Here is a 23,644-nt window from a genome sequence, read left to right on the forward strand (position 1 = left end):
TACTGTATATTCTAAACAGTTCCTAGTCGATTCAGCCGCCGCTAAGAAGGATATAGGCCGCTCGAGTTCGAGACTAGTATCTGCGATGTGAGTACCATGTTTCATTGGTAGGGGACATTGTGATGTCCGAGCATGCAGATAGGTGCTCCTTGTAGAGTGCACTGAACAACACTCCATAAAGGACTTTCCAAGAGGTTCTCACTTATCGAGTGGAAAAGTCCTAGTTTATGGTTGTACACCATTAGTCCTTATGACCCGGGACAACATTGAGACTCTATGTGCTAGAATTACACTTTGACTTGTTTACCGATTCTCATAGGGTCATCAGGTGGCAAGGTTGGGTGTTCTGTCGAAACATATAGGAGTTGATGCATTGTAGTCCGGGATTCACCGCTTACTTTCGGGTATGGATATCCTATGTGTTCTCATGTGTATGTAGGTTGAAATCTCTGATCAGAGTATGGTTGTAATTATGAAAGGGGTTTCATAGATTACACCATCGATGCAACTACGACATGACACATAGTATCGATTCATTGACAACTCTCGATAAACCAATGGTTGTCTAATCGGTCGGGATATATGAGTTGAAGGGACCGTACTGTACGCTAACCATAATTGAATGGTTCTTGCAGGCACTATCATTTGATACCTAGGAAATCATGTAAGCGATGCTGCTAGACGTTTAACATGATTGGTTGGGTACTATCAGACTTGAGTTCTGACATTCTTGTTATCAAGGAGTTGATAAGTAACAATGGAGCAATTGGGGTATGCTCGAATAAGGACATGTTTAGTCCGAATCACATGAAGATGTGAACCCACGGCTAGTTGTATCAATGAACCATTGAGGGTCACACAAGTACTACCTTTCTAGATCCCGTTGAGAAATAAAATAGTTCAATGTGTTGAACGGCTTATAAATGAGTTTATAAGCGTAAGGAAAAATAGAAGTATGACTTCTATAAGGAGAATGTAACTTCAATTTGAGGAAGTGTTCCTAAATTAAAAGTTGGCCAAACAAATAATGTATTTGAAAATTGTAATTTTCATAAACATTAGTATGGACTAAATTAAATTATTTCAAGTGTTGAATTAATTAAACACTAGTGGGCCTAGTAGAGTCCAAATAATTAAATTAATTCAAGTGTTGAATTAATTAAATAATATTGGGCCTTGTGGAGCCCAATTAGAAATAATTATTAAATTAGTGGACTTGAATAAAATCAAGTAAAGTTTAAATGGACTCAAATGTGTTTGAGACATTTAAATAAAAGTCATGGGCCTTGTAATAGTTACAAGCCCAAGTCAAAATGCATGCTTGGAAGGTGAAGGGTTGGAGGCAACTTTTGAGTTAATGGCATGTCATGCACATGCAACTTTTTTGCTTTTGCTTTTTGCACAACCAAGACAACTCATCCTCCCTTCATTCCAATGTGAAATGGCCGAAATTTTGAAGGATATTCTCCCTCATATTTCTCTCATTTTTTTCTTCTTCAATTGTTGAGAAAAGAAAACACTTCTCTTTGAAAAATTTTCTTATTTTTCTAGTGCAAAATAAGAAGAGATCTAGCTAGTTGGTGGTGGGCCTAATTTTTGAACAAGGAGTGTTCAAAGGAAGCTTGTAGAAGGTCTTGCCATTGAAGAGCTTAGTTGCTTGAAAACTAAGTTGGAGCCAAACATCAATCTTTTAAGATTGATAGGTAAAATTTCATAACACCCTATGAATGTCATAGTTTGTGTTTTGTATATGTTACACACTAGTACATGTGGTGTTCGGTTTTTGCCCTAAAATTAAATTTTGAAACTTCCGTTGCATATTAGAACACCTAAAATCGACCCCTTTCAATATATATACACACACCACACACACATATATATATATATATAAACAAGAGAAAGAAAGGAATAACAAAAAATATGTCAAGTTCTTAAAAAAAAACTAAATTCGAAATATTTGTGGATTTTGTGGATCTAGTACAGGGAAATATTCAATTTATGAAGAAATAGCAGACAAACATGGAAAAATACTTGGTAAAAAGAAGATTCACTTGGTCTATTGTGGTGGTAGTCTTTGATTGATGGAAAAATTTTTCAAAGCAGCACATGCTGGAGGGAGCGAAATCTTGGGTATTATCCCGACAAATTTGGCTAACCTAGTTGTAGCAACAATTAGAGAAGAAATGAAAGTGAGTAATATGTATAAGCGGATTAATCAAATGATTGAACATTCAGATGCTTTCATTGCTTTGCCGTGAGGATTTGGTACTTTGGAGGAAATGTTTCACACTTTTAGCTGGACACAGGTAAATATCCACCAAAATCTAATTGGTTTATTAAATTTTAATAATTATTATGATAAACTATTATCGTTTCTTGATTATGTTGTTAAACAGGGATTTATATCACAAGTATCGAGAAAGATGTTGATTTCCCCAAATTACGAGAGTGAGCTTATTGGTCTACTACAAGATTTTACTCATGAAACAGATCCTGTAAAGGCCCGTATTTCGTATTCATATTTAAGCGGAATTATTAAAAATTTTCTAAATAATTAATCATCTTGCCTCATTTATAAAATAAACATGTAAATAATTTTAACTTTAAAATAACAGCGGAAGTAAATAAAATTTTCTAGCAACAATTTAAAAATAATCCAACGTAAACAACAAGTTATAAATAATCCAACGTATTAAAACTGAGTTTGAATAATAAAAGATGCATAAACTAAATCATGAGATCCTCGGATTTACTACTGCTGTCCCAAGATTGCTCACTGGTCTCCGCCCGCAGTCTCGGCCTCATCATTACCTACAACAATCAAGTCTAGTGGGTCTAAATACTCAACATGTATATATCGTGAATAACAAGTAAATATATCATAAAATTGCATGCAACGTAAAAATATAGTATCGTAAAGCGCATGGTGAAAATCGTAACATGAATAATTATATCTACGTGCATATCTGAAAATCATACGTAAAAGCTTTGCTCAATAGAGCTCTGTCATATCATATCATAATTTTCTGGTAGAGATAATGTTTCTAAGCAAGTGGCCCATAACATAACGTGAGCGCCTGATCAGACTAAACCGCAGTATACTGGGCGGTAAAGATCAATCACAGCCCTTGGACTGGATGTCCGTACCCATACATAATCATAAACCGGTCGTAAGTCACCGGGCGGAGAGGTCCTCGGTTGCACCTACCGACTTCCAAACCCGTAAGCATAAGGTGGCCACAAGACATATAGCATATATCTCAAAAATAAACATTTTATATTTTTATGCACGTAATATAATTATAGCCTTATTTTTACCGGATGAGTTGGATCGTTCCCAGGCTTGCTGCGACTTAATTCTAATATGTGACACATGCAATAAATCTTAACTTGACAAAAATTTAACAATAGAACAAAAAAAACCAGACGAATAGAACCAATAACTTGATTTTTAATCATGGCTTCGTACCAACCCGAACCAACATTAAATCGACGTTTAACCATGATTAAAATACCCCAAACATACTGAAAAATATGCATAATGACTGTAAAACACGAAAATGGGTGAAAGGAATCCAAAAACATAAAACGCTCTTTCGAGAGTCATTTTGGCACCTTTCACCGTAAATTCTCGTACGACCTCTAAATTCGACCAAATAATGAACGGCCAAAAACATGACTTTCCTAACTCATTAAGGTAGTGTCCAGTCCAAGGCCATGGGCTAAAAGCCAAGCAAGAACTCAAACCACCACCAAAACCGTGACCCAAAGTTTCTGTCAAAAAGGCAGCAGTAGCAGCTAGTGTTTTTGTTGTGAAAATTCTGAAATTAATGACTACGGGCTTGAACCACCACCCTAAGGACTCTTACTAACTTCCTAAGGCATGGATTGGACCATGGCTAAGGGCTAAAATCCAACCACAACCCAAGCAACCACCTTGAACAAGAACAGCATCATAGCCGAGAGCACCATCTGCTGTGTACTGTGATATATTGAAATATTTTACTGTCTTGTCTCGTTCCAAGGTCCATGTGATCAACCCTATCTCGATCTAGACATGATGGAGTGTTTTATGAACCATGTCTACGGGCTAGGAGCCAACCATCATCCATACAAACACTAGAAACCCGAAACTCACTCACACCGAAATATGAAGAACCGAAATGCACTTGAGTTGTTGTTGTGAAATTCTGATGAATCCGTGAACCAAGCTTGGAAAGAACACCTTGGTCATGTCCTAGACATGCTAAGGGAGGGTTCTAACCATGGATACAGCCCCTAGGACAACCAGGTTTCGAACACACCCCTTAGTCAACCAACAACAAGATCGTGAGTCACTTATGTAGTGTTTTGGAAATCTTGTTGTCATACTTTTATTTTGAGTGTATGGACTAAAACCAATGGACAAACAACACCCTAACACACTATAATTCATGCCTAAATGCAGCCTTGAGTGCCTGGAAAATGAGCCAACCTCCTGAACCACAAAACGAGCCAAAACCGTGAGACACAATGAGGAAACCGAAAAATTATGTGCAAAAAATTTTGTGTAGTTGCTGTCAAAACTTCGTTTTTACCTCATGAATCCTGAACATATAATGTTTAAAATTATTTATAGGACTTGATTGAAGGGCAAAGAAACAACATATACATGCCTAGAATTTGTTTTGACACAAAACAAATCAATACGACGAAGACGAGCGGCGGAGTCGGAGTTGGCCTCTTTCTTACTCGTTTCTGCTGTTGTTCGCAATTTCAGCCGCTATTATAAGCCTCTAAGCTGTGTTTTTCTCTGATGATTTCGGTCATAGGTGTGGAGAAATGTTATGTAATGGAGGTGATGGTTACAAGAGGTGTTAAAGGTGTCATTATGTGCATTAAGGTGAGAGTTACAAGTCAAGAAGTTGAAAAATTTTGAAATGATTCTCCTTCTCTTGGATGGCCGAACCTAAGCTCTTATTCTTGTTGTCATTCACGTTATTTGCTAGCATAGAGGGGTTGATGAGCTTTGAAGAGAATTATGGTGCATGTATTACCCATTATTATTGAATTTAAAAGTGGGAAATGAATACACTATGAAGACCATTTAGAAGTGACTTGAATGGGGTTTACCAATCACATTTGAAATGGTTTAAGGCTTTGAACGAATTTCCAACTAATTTTTGAATGGTATTTTATGGTTTAACTTTGCATTTTAATTGTTTAAGTTTTTAAACTTCCATTATATATATTTTAATGTATTAACAAATTAATTTAGTTTAGAATCTTGCTTAGAATCTTGCATGGCATACATGACTTCAAATTTAAATGTTTAAAGGCTATGTTTAATTTCTTGAATATATTTGACCTATATTAATTCATCCCCCTTTGTTTACATATTTTTATTTAAGCTTTAATTAAATATTAACCTAAAGAACTTTATTTATAACTTAGCTCTAATTAATTTAAATAAATCCTAAAACATTCTATTTCTTTAAATTAAATTATTCCTTGACTTAAATAAAATTTAGGAATATTTTCTTATTATTAATCTTATCTCTAATCTCCAAAATCCGGTCCGGCCTCGCGTATTTATCTTGAAAAGATAAAACTAAACATCTATCTTAAAAATGAATAATCATGACTTAAAATTATTAAAATAAATCAAACACTTCATATTTATATAAAATATTCATTTTTAATTTAAATAGTAGCAATTATGCATGGCTTACACGTAATCTGATTTTCGGGTTCTACAACTCTCCCCTCTTAAAAGAATTTCGTCCCCGAAATTAAAACTTACCGAATAACTCGGGATAACGACTCCTCATCTCCGGCTCAGATTCCCACGTAGCTTCCTCCTCCGAATGATTGAGCCACTTGACTTTCACTAGCTTGACCATTTTGTTCCGAAGCCTTTTCTCTTGGCTATCTAGGATTTGCACTGGTCTTTCCTCATAAGACAAGTTCAGAGTGAGCTGCAACGGTTCAAAATTTAAGACATGTGATGGATTCTCCATATATTTCCTTAACATGGATACGTGGAACACGTTGTGTACTCCGGCCAGATTCGACGGAAGAGCAACACGATAAGCTAATGTCCCAACTCTGTCGAGGATCTCAAATGGTCCAATGAATCTCGGACTGAGCTTTACTTTCTTCCCGAACTGCATGACACCTTTCATCGAAAACATGGTCACCAACAGCAAACTCCAGATCCCTCCTCCTCTGATCTGCATAACTCTTCTGTCTACTCTGAGCAGTCCTCATCCTATCACGGATCCTTGACTACTACATCAGCAGCCTGCTGCACAATCTCTGGACCCAACTCTGATCTCTCCCCTACTTCATCCTAATGAATAGGAGATCTACACTTACGACCGTACAATGCTTCGTATGGAGCCATCCTTATAGACTGACTTAAAACTGTTGTTATTGGTAAACTCCACCAACGGCAACTTTGATTCCCAACACCCGGAGAAATCAAGAACACATGCACGAAGAAGATCCTCCAAAATCTAGATAACTCTCTCGGACTGACCATCTGTCTGTGGGTGAAAAGCTATGCTAAATAACAACTTCGTACCCATAGCTGAATGTAGACTCTTCCAAAATGATGAAGTGAATCTAGGATCTCGGTCAGACACTATAGAAACGGGAATACCATGAAGTCTGACGATCTCCCGGATATACAACTCTGTATACTGGATCATGGAGAAAGTCGTCTTAATAGGCAAGAAATGAGCTGACTTCGTAAGACGATCAACAATCACCCATATAGCATTCGACCCTCTGACTGACTTCGGCAGACCGACAACGAAGTCTATGGTGACATTCTCCCACTTCCACTCGGGAATAGGAAGAGGCTTGAGCATACCTGCTGGTCTCTGATGTTCCGCTTTCACTAGCTGACACGTCAGACACTTGGATACAAATCGTCTGATATCCCTCTTCATCCCTGGCCACCAATATAATAACTGCAGATCTTTGTACATCTTCGTACTCCCCGGATGAATAGAGTACGACGACATATGGGCCTCAGATAAAATATCCTCTTGAATAGAATCGCTACTCGGAACCCACATTCTGTCTCGATATCAGACAATACCGTCTCTAACTGTGTACAAGATACTGCCCTTGGCTTCATTTCTCTGTCTCCACTTAGCCAACTGCTCGTCTGCTAACTGCCCACTTCGAATACGGTCTAGGAGAGAAGACTGGATCGTCAAAGTAGATAGACGAGGAACTCTACCTCGAGGATATGTCTCTAGATCAAACCTCTGCATCTCAAACTGAAGAGGTCTCGATACCACCAAATGAGCCATCCCTGCGACTTTCCTGCTCAACGCGTCTGCAACTACATTAGCTTTGCAAGGATGATAGCTAATGTCACAGTCGTAGTCCTTCACTAGTTCCAACCAACGCCTCTGCCGCATATTCAACTCTTTCTGTGTAAAGAAGTATTTGAGACTTTTGTGGTCGGTAAAGATCTGGCACTTCTCTCCGTACAAATAATGCCTCCAAATCTTCAATGCAAATACTACGGCTGCCAACTCTAGATCATGGGTAGGATAATTCTTCTCATGAATCTTCAATTCACGAGAAGCATATGCTATCACCTTCCCATGCTGCATCAATACTGCGCCTAACCCAAGTTTCGAAGCATCGGTATACAGAACAAAATCTCCGGGTCCTGAAGGCATGGCCAACACTGGTGCTGAAATAAAAGCTTGCTTCAATGTATCGAAGCTCTTCTGACATTCCTCGCTCCACACATATTTAACATTCTTCTTCGTCAATAATGTGAGTGGAACTGCGATGGAGGAGAATCCCCGAATAAACTTCCGATAGTATCCCGCTAGCCCAAGGAAACTACGGATCTCTGATGCATTTTGTGGCACAACCCAATCTCTGACTACTGCAACTTTCGCCGAGTCTATCTCAATACCACTGCTAGAAACGACGTGGCCTAAGAACGCCACTTTCTCTAACCAGAACTCGCATTTGCTGAACTTCGCGAATAGTTTATGCTTTTGCAATGTCTGCAGCACTGTGATCAAATGTCTGCTGTGATCCTATTGATTCTTTGAGTAGACAAGAATATCGTCTATGAACTATCACGAACTGATCAGGATATGGCTGAAATACGTGATTCATGAGATCCATGAAGATCGCTGGCGCATTCGTCAAACTGAACGGCATCACAAGGAACTCGAAGTGGCCATAACGAGTCCTAAAAGCAGTCTTGAGAACATCGGCGTCTTTCACTCTCAGCTGATGATAACCAGAACGCATATCAATCTTGTAGAATATTGAAGCTCCCTGCAACTGGTCAAATAAATCTTCAATCCTCGGGAGTGGGTATTTGTTCTTCATTGTAACTCTGTTCAATTCCCGGTAATCAATGCAGAGCCTCATCGTACCATCCTTCTTTTTCACAAATAAGACTGGCGCGCCCCATGGCGAAAATCTCGGGCGAATGAACTCCTTGTCAAAAAGTTCCTGAATCTGTTTCTTGAGTTCTGCCATCTCTGTCGGTGCCAATCGATATGGTGCTTTCGATATCGGTGTGGTACCTGGCATAAGCTCAATAGAAAATTCCACCTCTCGCACCGGTGGTAAACCAGAGAAGTCATCAGGAAAAACGTCTAGAAAGTCCTTGACAATAGGAACATCAGATGCTAACTGTTTGGGCGTCTCAGGAACGGATACAAGAGTAGCTAAAAATGCTCTGCACCCTCTATGAATGAGCTTCCTAGCCTGGACACAAGATATCATATGCGGTAAATTAAAATACATGTCTGGCTCGAATAAGAATTGTTCCATCCCAGGCGGTCGGACGAGAACAGATCTCTGCTGGAAATCAATCAACACTCTGTTCCCCAATAACCAGTCCATCCCTAGAATTATATCAAATTCTGGCATCGGCAGAACGATAAGATCAGCATACACGAGATTACCATGAAGTTCAAGGTCTATATCTCGGATCACATTAGTAGCTGTCAAATCTTCTCCAGAAGGCAATGCTACTGAATACGCTATGTCTAGCCCAATTGATTTGATCTTGAGAGAATTTGCAAAGGTTTCTGAAATGAACGAATGAGTAGCCCCTGAATCTATCAAGGCTTTCGTAGCTGAACCGGCTATAAAGATTCTCCCTGAAAGATTGGAATATCATGCTAAACCCAAGAACTATGCTTATAGACATGCAAAGGTCGAAGTTCTTCTAACCTAAATTCCCGTAAATAACACTGATTAGAACATGAAATCCTATCATAAATTCTAAGTTCAAAATCTTAACCCAAAACATTAAACTTCGAATAAAACTTAAGGATTTAGGATACCTGTCATGAGCATCGTCTCCGGATTAGTCTCTGCAGCATGGAGAGCAAAAACTCTGCCTTGGGTAGGCAGATTCTTCTGAGGACAATTCTTCAATATGTGGTCAGTACTACCACATTTGTAACACTTTCCCGAACCATACATACAAGTCCCAGCATGACGACGTGAACACTTGGCACAGACTGGGTACTCCACTGTCCTCGGTACTGCCCGTCCCTGCTGCTGCTGTTGCGGCCCTCTGTTCCTGGGCGGGCCGTGGAAAGGTCTCTTATTCTTATGTTGTTGCTGAGGAGGACGATGTGGTGCTTGAAATGGTCGTTTACCCTGGCTATCGCGCTCAATATCATTCTGGTCTTGCTCTGCCGCTAGCACTCTGGAAATAGCAACATCATAGGTAGTAGGGCCAGCCACCCTAACATCACGGCGTAAGATTGGCCGTAGACCATTCAGAAAATGCCTCAATTTGGCTCCAGCATTGTTAGAAATTAGGGGTACAAAATGACATCCCCTCTCGAACTTACGGATAAACTCCGTAACAGTCAAGTCTCCCTGCCTCAGGGTCATGAACTCCGTGGTCAACCTCGAACGCACCTCTTCAGTAAAATATTTAGAGTAGAATACCTCTGTGAAGCGCGCCCAGCTCAAAGTAGTCAAATCCAAAGCCACTGATGCTCCTTCCCACCATAGGCGAGCGTCTCCTCCGAACAAATAGGTCGTACATCGAACCCTATCTCCATCTTCAAGCCCCATAAACTCGAAGATAACCTCAAGGGACTTAATCTAGCCCTCGGCAGCCATAGGATCTGACGTCCCTAAGAACTCCTTCGGTCGCATCTTCATGAACCGCTCATAGATAGCCTCCGGTCCCGTCTGTCTGGCTCCCACTGCATTGTTCCCCGCAAACTGTGCGAAGAACTGAGTCATCCCAGCTAGCATCTGGGCATTCATGTCTGGTGGAGGGGGTGGTGGTAAATCTCTCTCCTCGTCCTCATGACGATGCTCGTCACCTCCCGTGCGATCAATAATGCGTCTAGGAGGCATGATGTTCCATAATTATAACCCATACGTAACCAACATGCATAATTCCACTATTTTTTTTGAATTTAAATAAATAATGCATAATCGTAATCTTGACATAAAATCTTTCATGCAATCATGATGTAAAAATATTTCAAGCTTTAAAATAAATACGTAATCGTAAAACTTACAGACCGAAGACGTGACTTCATGAACTTCTCGAGAGCATTAGTAGTACAACACTTTACAAGATCATAGGCTCTGATACCAACTGTAAAGGCCCGTATTTCGTATTCATATTTTAGCGGAATTATTAAAAATTTTCTAAATAATTAATCATCTTGCCTCATTTATAAAATAAACATGTAAATAATTTTAACTTTAAAATAACAGCGGAAGTAAATAAAATTTTCTAGCAACAATTAAAAAATAATCCAACGTAAACAACAAGTTATAAATAATCCGACGTATTAAAACTGAGTTTGAATAATAAAAGATGCATAAACTAAATCATGAGATCCTCGGATTTACTACTGCTGTCCCAAGATTGCTCACTGGTCTCCGCCCGCAGTCTCGGCCTCATCAATACCTACAACAATCAAGTCTAGTGGGTCTAAAGACTCAACATGTATATATCGTGAATAACAAGTAAATATATCATAAAATTGCATGCAACGTAAAAATATAGTATCGTAAAGCGCATGGTGAAAATCGTAACATGAATAATTATATCTACGTGCATATCTGAAAATCATACGTAAAAGCTTGGCTCAATAGAGCTCTGTCATATCATATCATAATTTTCTGGTAGAGATAATGTTTCTAAGCAAGTGGCCCATAACATAACTGTGAGCGCCTGATCAGACTAAACCACAGTATACTGTGCGGTAGAGATCAATCACAACCCTTGGACTGGATGTCCGTACCCATACATAATCATAAACCGGTCGTAAGTCACCGGGCGGAGAGGTCCTCGGTTGCGTCTACTGACTTCCAAACCCATAAGCATAAGGTGGCCACAAGACATATAGCATATATCTCAAAAATAAACATTTTATATTTTTATGCACGTAATATAATTATAGCCTTATTTTTACCGGATGAGTTGGATCGTTCCCAGGCTTGCTGCGACTTAATTCTAATATGTGACACATGCAATAAATCTTAACTTGACAAAAATTTAACAATAGAACAAAAAAAACGAGACGAATAGAACAAATAACTTGATTTTTAATCATGGCTTCGTACCAACCCGAACCAACATTAAATCGACGTTTAACCATGATTAAAATACCCCAAACATACTGAAAAATATGCATAATGACTGTAAAACACGAAAATGGGTGAAAGGAATCCAATAACATAAAACGCTCTTTCGAGAGTCATTCTGGCACCTTTCACCGTAAATTCTCGTACGACCTCTAAACTCGACCAAATCACGAACGGCCAAAAACATGACTTTCCTAACTCATTAAGGTAGTGTCCAGTCCAATGCTATGGGCTAAAAGCCAACTAAGAACTCAAACCACCACCAAAACCGTGACCCAAAGTTTCTGTCAAAAAGGCAGCAGAAGCAGCTTGTGTGTTTGTAGTGAAAATTCTGAAATTAATGACTACGGGCTTGAACCACCGCCCAAGGACTCTTACTAACATCCTAAGGCATGGCTTGGACCATGGCTAAGGGCTAAAAGCCAACCACAACCCAGGCAACCACCTAGAAAAAGAACAACATCCTAGCCGAGAGCACCATCTGCTGTGTACTGTGATATATTGAAATATTTTACTGTCTTGTCTCGTTCCAAGGTCCATGTGATCAACCATGGCTCGATCTAGACATGATGGAGTGTTGTATGAACCATGGCTACGGGCTAGGAGCCAACCATTCATCCATACAAACACTAGAAACCCGAAACTCACTCACACCGAAATATGAAGAACCGAAATGCACTTGAGTTGTTGTTGTGAAATTCTGATGAATCCGTGAACCAAGCTTGGACAGAACACCTTGGTCACGTCCTAGACATGCTAAGGGAGGGTTCTAACCATGGCTACAGCCCCTAGGACAGCCAGGTTTCGAACACACCCCTTAGTCAACCAACAACAAGATCTTGAGTAACTTCTGTAGTGTTTTGGAAATCTTGCTGTCATACTTTTATTTGGAGTGTATGGACTGAAACCAATGGACAAACAACACCCTAACACACTATAATTCATGCCTAAATGCAGCCTTGAGTGCCTGGAAAATGAGGCAACCTCCTCAACCACAAAACGCAAAACCGTGAGACACAAAGAGGAAACCGAAAAATTCTGTGCAAAAAGTTTTGTGTAGTTGCTGTCAAAACTTCGTTTTTACCACATGAATCCTGAACATATAATGTTCAAAAATATTTATAGGACTTGATTGAAGAGCAAAGAAACAACATATACATGCCTGGAATTTGTTTAGACACAAAACAAATCAATACGACGAAGACGAGCGGCGGAGTCTGAGTTGGCTTCTTTCTTACTCGTTTATGCTGTTGTTCACAATTTCAGCTGCTATTACAAGCCTCTAAGATGTGTTTTTCTCTGATTATTTCGGTCATAGATGTGGAGAAATGTTATGTAATGGAGGTGATGGTTACAAGAGGTGTTAAAGGTGCCATTATGTGCATTAAGGTGGGAGTTACAAGTGAAGAAGTTGAAAAATTTTGAAATGATTCTCCTTCTCTTGGATGGCCGAACCTAAGCTCTTATTCTTGTTGTCATTCACATTATTTGCTAGCATAGAGGGGTTGATGAGCTTTGAAGAGAATTATGGTGCATGTATTACCCATTATTATTGAATTTAAAAGTGGGAAATGAATACACTATGAAGACCATTTAGAAGTGACTTGAATGGGGTTTACCAATCACATTTGAAATGGTTTAAGGCTTTGAACGAATTTTCAACTAATTTTTGAATGGTATTTTATGGTTTAACTTTGCATTTTAATTTTTTAAGTTTTTAAACTTCCATTATATATATTTTATGTATTAACAAATTAATTTAGTTTAGAATCTTGCTTAGAATCTTACATGGCATACATGACTTCAAATTTAAATGTTTAAAGGCTATGTTTAATTTCTTGAATATATTTGACCTATATTAATTCATCCCCCTTTGTTTACATATTTTTATTTAAGCTTTAATTAAATATTCACTTAAAGAACTTTATTTAATAACTTAGCTCTAATTAATTTAAATAAATCCTAAAACAATCTATTTCTTTAAATTAAATTATTCCTTGAATTAAATAAAATTTAGGAATATTTTCTTATTATTAATCTTATCTCTAATCTCCAAACTCCGGTCCGGCCTCGCGTATTTATCCTGAAAAGATAAAACTAAACATCTATCTTAAAAATGAATAATCATGACTTAAAATTATTAAAATAAATCAAACACTTCATATTTATATAAAATATTCATTTTTAATTTAAATAGTAGCAATTATGCATGGCTTATACGTAATATGATTTTCGGGTTCTATAGATCCATTATCATCTCAACTTGATTGGTCAACATCCAAGAGTAAAAAAAGAAAAATATTGTGATCCAACGGTATGTCTTTTATGTTGTTTTTAAACTTTATGTAAGATATGTGTTACCTTTTTTTCCTTCTCGTTTTCTTATTTTTTCTCTTTTTAAAAAAATAAAAAATAAAAAAATAATTAATATATAAATGTTTGAAAATTCGATTGTAATGTTATTAGAGTTTAAATATATTATTTCTAGAAGTAAATTTCTAAATAGATATACCTTCTAAAAAATAATCATTGAAGATATTTGTATATATAAATATATGTCTATATGTATAAAAACTTGACATATAAAAAAAATTAGTTGCGCTGAACATTAATGAAATTCCTTGATAGAATGATGGATAGAAATTTTGTAATAATGTAAAACTTTGCAGCCAAAGAAAAAGAAAAAGTGAAGAAAAAGAATGAGTTTATTCTTGGTAAAATATCATATCTTATTTTCAACATAAGTTTATCTGATTGTCTGCTATAAATATTAATCATTTTCAATGAGTGTACAATTTTTATCCAACTCTATGAGTGGAAACATCCATTTATAAAATATTTTAACCCGAGAGAATATGAAGTTGAGGCTTTTACATTAACATTCTTCATATTATATATGTTATGAGGATAATTAATTTAATTATATTATTATATAAGTTTTTAGAATATATATATATATATATATATATACACACTTAAAATTATATATTTAATATTTTAATATTGTGTGTTAAATAATAATAATTTACCCACCGATTATATATTAATATATTAGTTGATAGAAAGATTTATAAATCGGCATAAAGTTTTTTTTTAAAATGATAATATTTGCAAATTTGAATATATTTATAAATAATAATTTTTGAATTTTTTGATATTGTTTTACTAAGGGATTAGTAATAAGCTGGCTAGGAGATGTGTTTAATATAAAAAAAAATGTATATTTGTTAATTGTTTTTTAAAATATTTTATAGTTTAAGTTGTATTAAATATCTATATTTTATATGTTTTATAATAATTTGTATTTAAATATATGTGTTGTATAATATTAATATTTTTTTTCTATTTTTATAGGTTCGGTAAAACAAGAATGACATTTGCTTGAAAAATGAGAAGGAGATGATTCTTAAACCTGTAGAAATTTGATTTCAATGTCCACAATATTGATGACAACTACGAGTTAAAATTCTTCACACAATTGAGGATTAATGAAGCAACAAGTAAAAGTGGTATCAATGGAATTACTGTTTTACCATACTTGAGTTTATTCGACCTAAATCTCAAACTACTTGGTAAAATGTCACGAAATTTTATCACAAACCAGTCAACACAATTATCTACATTTTTTGTATTATGTGGAAAACTCAAATCAGTCGAAAAGATTGTTAAAGAGTAGGTGCAAGATCCAATCAATGCTTGAGTCATTCATGAATACCAATTGCACCAATTATATGTACAAATTAATATTTTATTTTTCTTGTCTCCCCATGTTTGCCTATAAATAAAGGCATTGTATTAACTTGAAAGGGGGGAGATTCCATAGTAAAAAAATAAACTTTGTGTGTGAAAATAAAAGTTCTAAATTATAAAAAATTTTTTATTATTCATGAGTGTTATGTTAAATTCAAGAAAGTTTATTTGCAAGCTAAATCCATTGATGTCAAGGTGAAAATATTGCATTCTTGATCAAGTAAGATTTTTTACAGTTTTTTATATTCTTCTTTTATTTATTATGGTTTTGCTAATTAATATTTATTTGTAGGTTTGAGTATTTATTTTCAGTTAACATCAAATTCTTGGTACCATAAAAGTGATTATCTTGATTTGTTGTTTTAATATGATACAATGAATACTATTTCATTATACTACAATTATTAAATACCCATTTTTATAAGTGAGGGATATTATAATTATTTATGTATATATATAATTAATTATAATTAAATTGTATGTTTATTTAGACAATAGCGTGGTTCTGCCGGTTGTTCTAAATAATAGAATAGTTTAATTAACATAACAACTAACTTTTACTTTGCCGCATCTAACTTTTACTTTCTTTTACTTTACCGTAAGTAACTTTTACTTTCCGCATCTAACTTATTAAATCATATATTTAATTTAAACAATAACATGGCTCTGTCAGTTGTTTTAAATGAATTATAATGATTTAATTTAACATTTATTTTATGCAATTTTATATTTATAAAGTTATATATATAATTATAGATACCATATATAAAATATCGGTTAATTCGGCATTTTTTATAGTGGGAACTATATTATGTTATGTATGTGTTTAAATTTTTTTTTTCTTTTTATTGGAATCATTATTTATAGTGGTTTCCTTTATTTAATTTAGTTAAAAAATATTACATATATCAAGAATAAATCTATGAGCCTTGACAAATTTATAATTTGTAAACTTTATTCTTGCATTTTGTAATTTAATAAATTAATAAATTTAAACTTAAAATAACATCTCTGTGGATCGATCTCGTACTTACGAAATATATACTTGCAGACAGACTATACTTGGGTGAATTATAATTTAATTAGTAGCAATTTTTTGGCGCTGTTGTCGGGGAGGTATAAATTAAGTTAAGTTTGTTATTTATAAGTATTGTGTTGTTTTTACTTGAATAAGTGTTTGGAGTATTAAAAAAAGTGCTAAACTTATTCGAGTATCTAAAAATAATTTAAATATGGATGATAATTCCAATAATCAAGATAATGATAATAATAATAATAATAAAGAACATGATCAATTAAGAACACTTGGGCACCATATGAACTATATTAGAAATAGTGACCCATCTCGTTTAATTTTTTCTCTTGATGCATCTAATTTCAACTTTAAACCTCAAATTATTCAACTTTAGCAAATTTTCATTGCTCAGATTCTGAAAATCCATATTTGCATTTAAGAGAATTTGAGGACGTTTGTAACACTTATAATGATCAAAATTGTAGTTGTTAGGCCCATTTACTCTAATGACAATTAATGATCAAACAATAATTATTTTATTTAAATCTGTAGCGGAAAAAAGGTTTAAAATACTTTGAAACAGACCTCAGGACCTAGAAAATTTTCGGCATGACCTCCCCGTAAGTACGACATCTCGAAAACTCAAGCAGCAGTTTATATAAAAATATATTCCAACTAGAGTCATTAAAAACAAAACCAAAGTTAAACAACCTATAGCCACACTGGCCAAGACTAAACAGAAATTAACACTTACCAAATACTCACCAGATCATAAATATCACAAAGTCGACTCAGAACATCACAAGAACAACCAAATATCACTACAGATACACGGGGCATCTCCCCGGAAAATAAAGTACAACATAAGACTGAAAAAAACTCAAGACATACATATAGACTAACTGGGAGACTCCACTGAACAGAACCAAGCAATTGAACCTCAATCCCGAGCTCCACTAGTGGAACCTCGGCCTGATGCTGCAAAACGAATCGGGAGATCTACCATGGTGCCCAATAACAACCACAGCAGCCCCCCAGTAAACAACTGAGGTTAAGATTAGGGTATGAAACAGTTCAACAATAACAACAATAATCATAAATCATGCATAATCATATAATAAAATGTAATATGCAATGCATGAAAGGCTAAACAAATAATCGGGATAACGGGAGCCAACAAACGGTACGATAACAACTGGAATAATGCACGAGCAACAACACTGGGGAGCTACATCTTCATGCAGCTAAACCGCCTTCCATATATGTGAGGTATGCCAAGCTGTGCTGAATAACACCCCGGACTCGGCCTCCATACAGCTGAAACGGTATAACAGGATGGCACAACAGAACAAACTAGATGACACAATCCCAGTGCTCACCTCAAAAGGCTACACTAACCACGGGATTGTTCAATCACATCTACGGTCTCATGTTTATAGGCCTATCAGCCACACTATGATCCCGAGATAAACAACAGTGCAAGATAACAACGGATAAGAACAATAGGCTAACATGAATGATAGGGATCAACATGAATGTCATAACTATATGTCCGATGCTAAATGCCAATAATATGTCATAATAATAAACATAGATCACAACGAAGGCATTTAACAAATTACAACAGTCAACAAGTCATAAACACGATCCATGTAACACAGAATGACAATTAAACATAATTTGTGTTTTACCGTTGTGTGTTACCAAGCTGTAACATACCTATAACAACTTGACAATCCAATAGCAACTTCACTTCAAGACTATCGGCCTAAACAAAAACACAATAAGCCGATCATGAAAACTACATTCCACACCAATGTCCGATTTGGCACAAAAGAGCAAAAAATTCGTATCTCTCTCAGTATTAACTCAAATCAATATCCGCCAATTGGAAATGAAAGATAACTCAATTATCTAAGTTTATTTAGTTGAAACCATCTTCAGAATCTCAGTAGATTATTCTCAGAATTTTCAAGAACACACTGCTACTTCCGAATTCGCGGACAGAATCTCATACACTAAACAGTTCCAGAAAAACAAGCATAACTTGCTCAATTCTAAATGGAATTTAACGAATCTTATATCATTATGAAGACAACACATAGCTCTACAACTCTTATTTGAATAACAAGTCCATAATCGGAGCGCATAATATACAAAAACTCGAATTACAATAGCTAATTTACGCAGCTCCAACACAGAATTCCATTTGACACATTTTGGTAGAAAAATCATATAAAATCCATTTCTTATCAAACTTCGATGATTCTATGGCTATAAACAGAAAACCTAAACCACTACAAAGTTTATTTAGGTCATTTCTACAAATTCAAGTTGTAAAAATCGCAGCAACACAAAACTCTCACCCCAAAACCGGAAGAATTCGCGCAGAAACAGAGCACCGGAACAGCAGATTTGATCTGCCCGAATCCTTGCTCAAACTTCACGATTTCTGGTTTGAATCGAAGATTAGGATGTTAGAAAGACATCCTTTCAGACCGATTGAGATTTAGACGTCGGACGGAGGAGATATCGTAACTTTCCCGCAGCTGCTCCAAGGGTTGCGGGAATTGGGTTTCTTCTTTCTTTTCTTTTTCCCTTTTCTTCCTTCTCTTATTTGCTAAGTTGTGTGTATGTTTATGTATAACTATATCTTGTGTATTTGGTTACTAAAATAGTAACTCAAGCCCATCTATCCCGGTCTGTATTTATTTTGCTCTCGTGTGTTATTTAAACTCTATATGTATTTTATATCGTTAAATTCTCCGATATTCTAAAATACATATTTTTAAAACACTTCTATAATTATTTGGCATAAATAATTATTTTAATTTACAACTCAATAATTATTCTAATTATGCCAAATTACCGGATAATTAATTACAGGGCCTTACAGTTCTCCACCCCTTAAAACAAATTTCGTCCTCGAAATTTCTGTTTATACACATACATCTTACACACAATACGAAACCAAGAATACAATATTAAGAATCAAACAGATATGGATAAGACGTTCTCATCTTCTCTTCTGTTTCCCACGTTTATTCTTCTACACCATGCCTCGACCACTGAACACGTACAAGTGGTATAACTTTATTGCGTAAAACTTTATCTTTACGATCCAAGATACAAACAGGATACTCAGTATACGATAGAGAAGGGTCGAGTTGAACCTCATCAGGCTGAATCACATGAGACGGATCGGGCTCATACTTACGCAAAATAGAAACATGGAAAACATCGTGGATGCCAGAAAATGACTGGGGCAAATCCAAACGACAAGCGCAAGTCCCAATATGCTCAACAATCTCGTAGGGGCCAACGAAACGAGGTGACAACTTACCTCTCATACCAAAACGAACAACACCTCTAAACGGAGAGATTCTCAGAAACACAAAATCTCCAACTTGAAATTCTAGAGGTCGACGACGTCTGATAGCATAACTAGCTTGCCGATCTTGGGCAGCTTTCATTCTCTGACGAATCAACTGGACTTTATCATGCATTTCCTGAACAATGTCAGGTCCAGTCAACTGCTTCTCACCAAATTCATCCCAACAAAGAGGTGATCGACATCGTCTGCCGTACAAAGCTTCAAAAGGAGCCATACCAATAGTCACCTGGAAACTGTTATTATATGCAAATTCTACTAGTGTAAAGCTTCTGGCCAACTATCTTTGAAATCCATAACCACTGCTCGAAGCAGATCCTTGCGTGTCTGTATCATACGCTCTGTCTGACCATCTGTCTGAGGATGGTAAGCAGTACTCGTTGCAAGTCGTGTACCCATTTATTTTTGGAAACTAGTCCAAAATTTTGATGTGAAACGAGGGTCACGATCTGAGACTATTGCAACTGGAACTCCATGAAGTCTCACAACATTTTCAATATACAGACGAGCCATCTTCTTGTACGAATACGTCCTCTCATACGGAATAAAGTGTGCCGATTTAGATAATCTTTCGACAATCACCCAAATGGCATCAAAATGATGAGAAGTACGTGGAAAATGCGTGACAAAATCCATAGCCACGTGCTCCTAGTTCCACTGAGGAACCTCAAGACTATGCAGTAATCCTACAGGTCTCATTCGTTCTGCTTTGACTTGCTGATAGATCATACAACGAGACACAAACTTAGCAACATCCTTTTTCATATTCTTCCACCAAAACTGAGGCCGTAGAATATGATACATTTTCCTCCCTCCTGAGTGGATACTATATCGAGTACAATGAGCTTCTTTAAGGATGGCTGTACGCAATTCAGGAATATCTGGGACAACCAATCTACCATTCAACGAAGAAAATCATCTGAGTGAATTGAGAAACAAGATTGGTGTCCTTGAGATACTAACTCATAAGATTTCAGAACTCGATCATCAGTTTTCTGAGCCGACTTTACAATCTGAATCAACTCTAGCTCAATAGAAATATGAGACACACAAACATTATTACCTTGGATTTGAAAATCCAACCTAGAGGTGCAAATATCCTCTCGTAGCTTAGAAACACGAATCGAGGATAAATTAACATCAATAACCTTACGACTCAAAGCATCGACAATGACATTCACTTTTCCCGGATGATACTGGATCTCACAATCATAATCTTTCAAAAGATCCATCCAACATCTCTGTCTCATATTCAGATCTGACTGAGAGAACAGATACTTCAAGCTTTTGTGATCAGAATAAATTACAAATTGCTCCCCAAATAAATAATGTCTCCAAATCTTGAGAGCAAAAACAATAGCAACCAATTCCAAGTCATGAACATGATACTTAGATTAATGCGGTTTCAACTGACGAGAACCATAGGCCACAACTCTGCCATGCTATATCAGTACACAACCTAATCCTCGATTTGATGCTCTTCCAGAACCACTTGGAATGGTAAGAACTGGTGCAGAAGTCAATCTCTTCTTCAACTCGACAAAACTTGACTCACACTCATCAGACCAAATGAATCTCTGATTTTTCTGAGTCAGTTGAGTGATAGGTATAGCAATCTTTGAGAAATTTTCGATAAATCTCCGGTAATAACCAGCTAAACCCATGAAACTACGAATCTCTGGCATATTGGTCGGTCGTTCCCAGTTCAGAACTGCTTCCACTTTACTTGGATCGACAGAAATACCATGTTGAGATATGACATGGCCCAGAAACACAACTCTATCTAACCAAAACTCACACTTGGATAGCTTGGCGCTCATCTGCTTCTTTTGAAGAATTCGAAGAACTATCCTCAAGTATTTAACATGCTCTTCCTTGGATTTGGAATAAACAATAATATCAGAAATCCGTCGCTCATCTTGCGATAGATCAACAACATAAACCAGAAAACCTTCATGACCAGAATCTAACAATCGATTCATCTCAATGGCAGAAATTAGAGGAATCTTGGCTTGAGAACCACGACCATAGAAATTTCATTTAGGAGCAAAGCTAGGCCTGAAACGAACTATCCCTTGATAACTGTCAACAGTGGCACGATTTGCAGTCAAAACATCCATACCAATGATACGATCAAAGTCATGTATAGGTAGTACTATGAGATTCAGATATAGAACATTTTCATCGTGAAACAAAAACGCATTGAACACCACATTATCAGTGATAATCATTTTGCCCATCGGAGTAGCTACAGATAGATTGGAATTCATACTAGTGGTGCGAAGATCACGCGAAACTGACGAATGCATGAGAAACAAAGGAATGAGATGCTCCAGTATCAAATAACACTAGTGCTATAAAACCACATAGAGTACAGTTACCAGTAATGACAGTACCTGGAGCTGCCTGAGCCTCATCCTTAGTCAAGGCAAATACACGAACAGGTGACTGATTCTATTGACCACCTGGCCCTCTGGTCTGATGTGAAGGGCGACTAGGCTGGTGGGAAAACTGGGACGCTACTGGGAATCTATTACTTCGAGCTCCACTACCTGCCTGGGCTGATTTCCCCGTCTTACTAGGACAAACTCTAGCAAAATGACCCGGCCGACCACAAACATTGCAAACCCCTTGAACTCCAACATACTGATTACTGGTATGCTTGCCTCCACAGTGATCACAGTAAGGTCCACTGTAGCAATATCCCCCACGGTTTCCTAAACTTCCTGAACTCGAAGAACTAGAACCAGACTTCTTAAATTGCTTCCCACGAGGACGAAGAGATGTAGAACCAGATTGATTGAACTGTTGCCTTCCCGAATGATGGTGTTGGGTAGGAGCTCGATTGCCACTCCTCTTCAGACTAGCTTAAGCCCTTTTTGCTATTTCCACTGCTTCAAAATAATTCAGTGGCTTACCGGTAGAAACAAAAGGGTGCAAATGATCGTTCAATCCTTCAATGAGACTTTCAACAACCGCAACTTGACTTGCAGCCGCATGAGGAGCATGTCTCAGCATAGCATAAAAAGTATCCGCATAATCCGCAACTGACATATCGCCCTGCTTCAAGTTATGAAACTCCAAAGCCTTATAACTATAAAATGATGGAGGACAGTAACTCTCCTTAAACTTCAGCTTGAATATATCCCACGATGGAACAATCCTCTGGGCATTTAAGGTCATCAATGTAGTAGACCACCACATTTTGGCACGATCTTTCAATTGATGTACAAATAATCTCAATCGACGCTCTGAAGGATACTCGATCAAATCAAACAATTCCTCAATCTCAGAAATCCATAGTTCTGCTTTCTCAGCTCCCTCAGAACCACTGAATCGAGGTGGATGCCTAGAATGGAAATTGCTCAACAAAAGTATCATCAACAACATGGATACGAGGTCTACCACGTCCATGACCTCGACCACGACCTCGACCTCGAGCTAGAGGAATCTCATCAACAGGAATTTCTCTACCTCCCTCCATTCTATACGATAAAACACCAAAACAATTAGAATGGAAGTAAACAAAACATATAACCACATAAATATGTTGTCAAGTAGCATACACAGGCGCAACAACCATTTTAGTGCCAAGACTCAAATGTCCTACACTCTAGTTCGAGCGTATCCCAGTTTACGCTCTGATACCAAGATGTGAGGCCCATTTACTCTAATGACAATTAATCATCAAACAATAATTATTTTATTTAAATCTGCAGTGCAAAAAGGTTTAAAATATTTTAAAATAGACATCAGGGCCAAGAAAAATTGCGGCATGACCACCCCGTAAGTAGGACATCCCGAAAACTCAAGCAGCAGTTTATATCAAAATATACTCCAACTAGAGTCATTAAAAACAAAACCAAAGTTAAACAACCTAT

The 23,644-nt window shown here is 36.7% G+C and overlaps 2 protein-coding genes across 2 annotated transcripts; both read right to left on the reverse strand.

Moving 5' to 3' along the window:
• Window positions 1-19,413: 19,413 nt before the first annotated feature.
• On the reverse strand, window positions 19,414-19,980 carry LOC142550067 (uncharacterized). Its single transcript, XM_075659307.1, has one exon. The coding sequence runs from the start codon at window positions 19,978-19,980 to the stop codon at window positions 19,414-19,416; it is 567 nt and encodes a 188-aa protein (XP_075515422.1).
• A 431-nt stretch (window positions 19,981-20,411) lies between these two features.
• Window positions 20,412-23,177, reverse strand: LOC142550068 (uncharacterized). Its single transcript, XM_075659308.1, has 5 exons — window positions 22,682-23,177; window positions 22,316-22,489; window positions 21,833-22,059; window positions 20,847-20,959; window positions 20,412-20,658 (listed from the first exon to the last, which is right to left on the reverse strand). Exons 1-5 carry the CDS (start codon window positions 23,175-23,177, stop codon window positions 20,412-20,414), a joined length of 1,257 nt encoding a protein of 418 aa, XP_075515423.1.
• Window positions 23,178-23,644: the final 467 nt, after the last annotated feature.

This window comes from Primulina tabacum, chromosome 6 (genome assembly GCF_025594145.1).
Source record: "Primulina tabacum isolate GXHZ01 chromosome 6, ASM2559414v2, whole genome shotgun sequence".
NCBI lineage: Eukaryota > Viridiplantae > Streptophyta > Magnoliopsida > Lamiales > Gesneriaceae > Primulina > Primulina tabacum.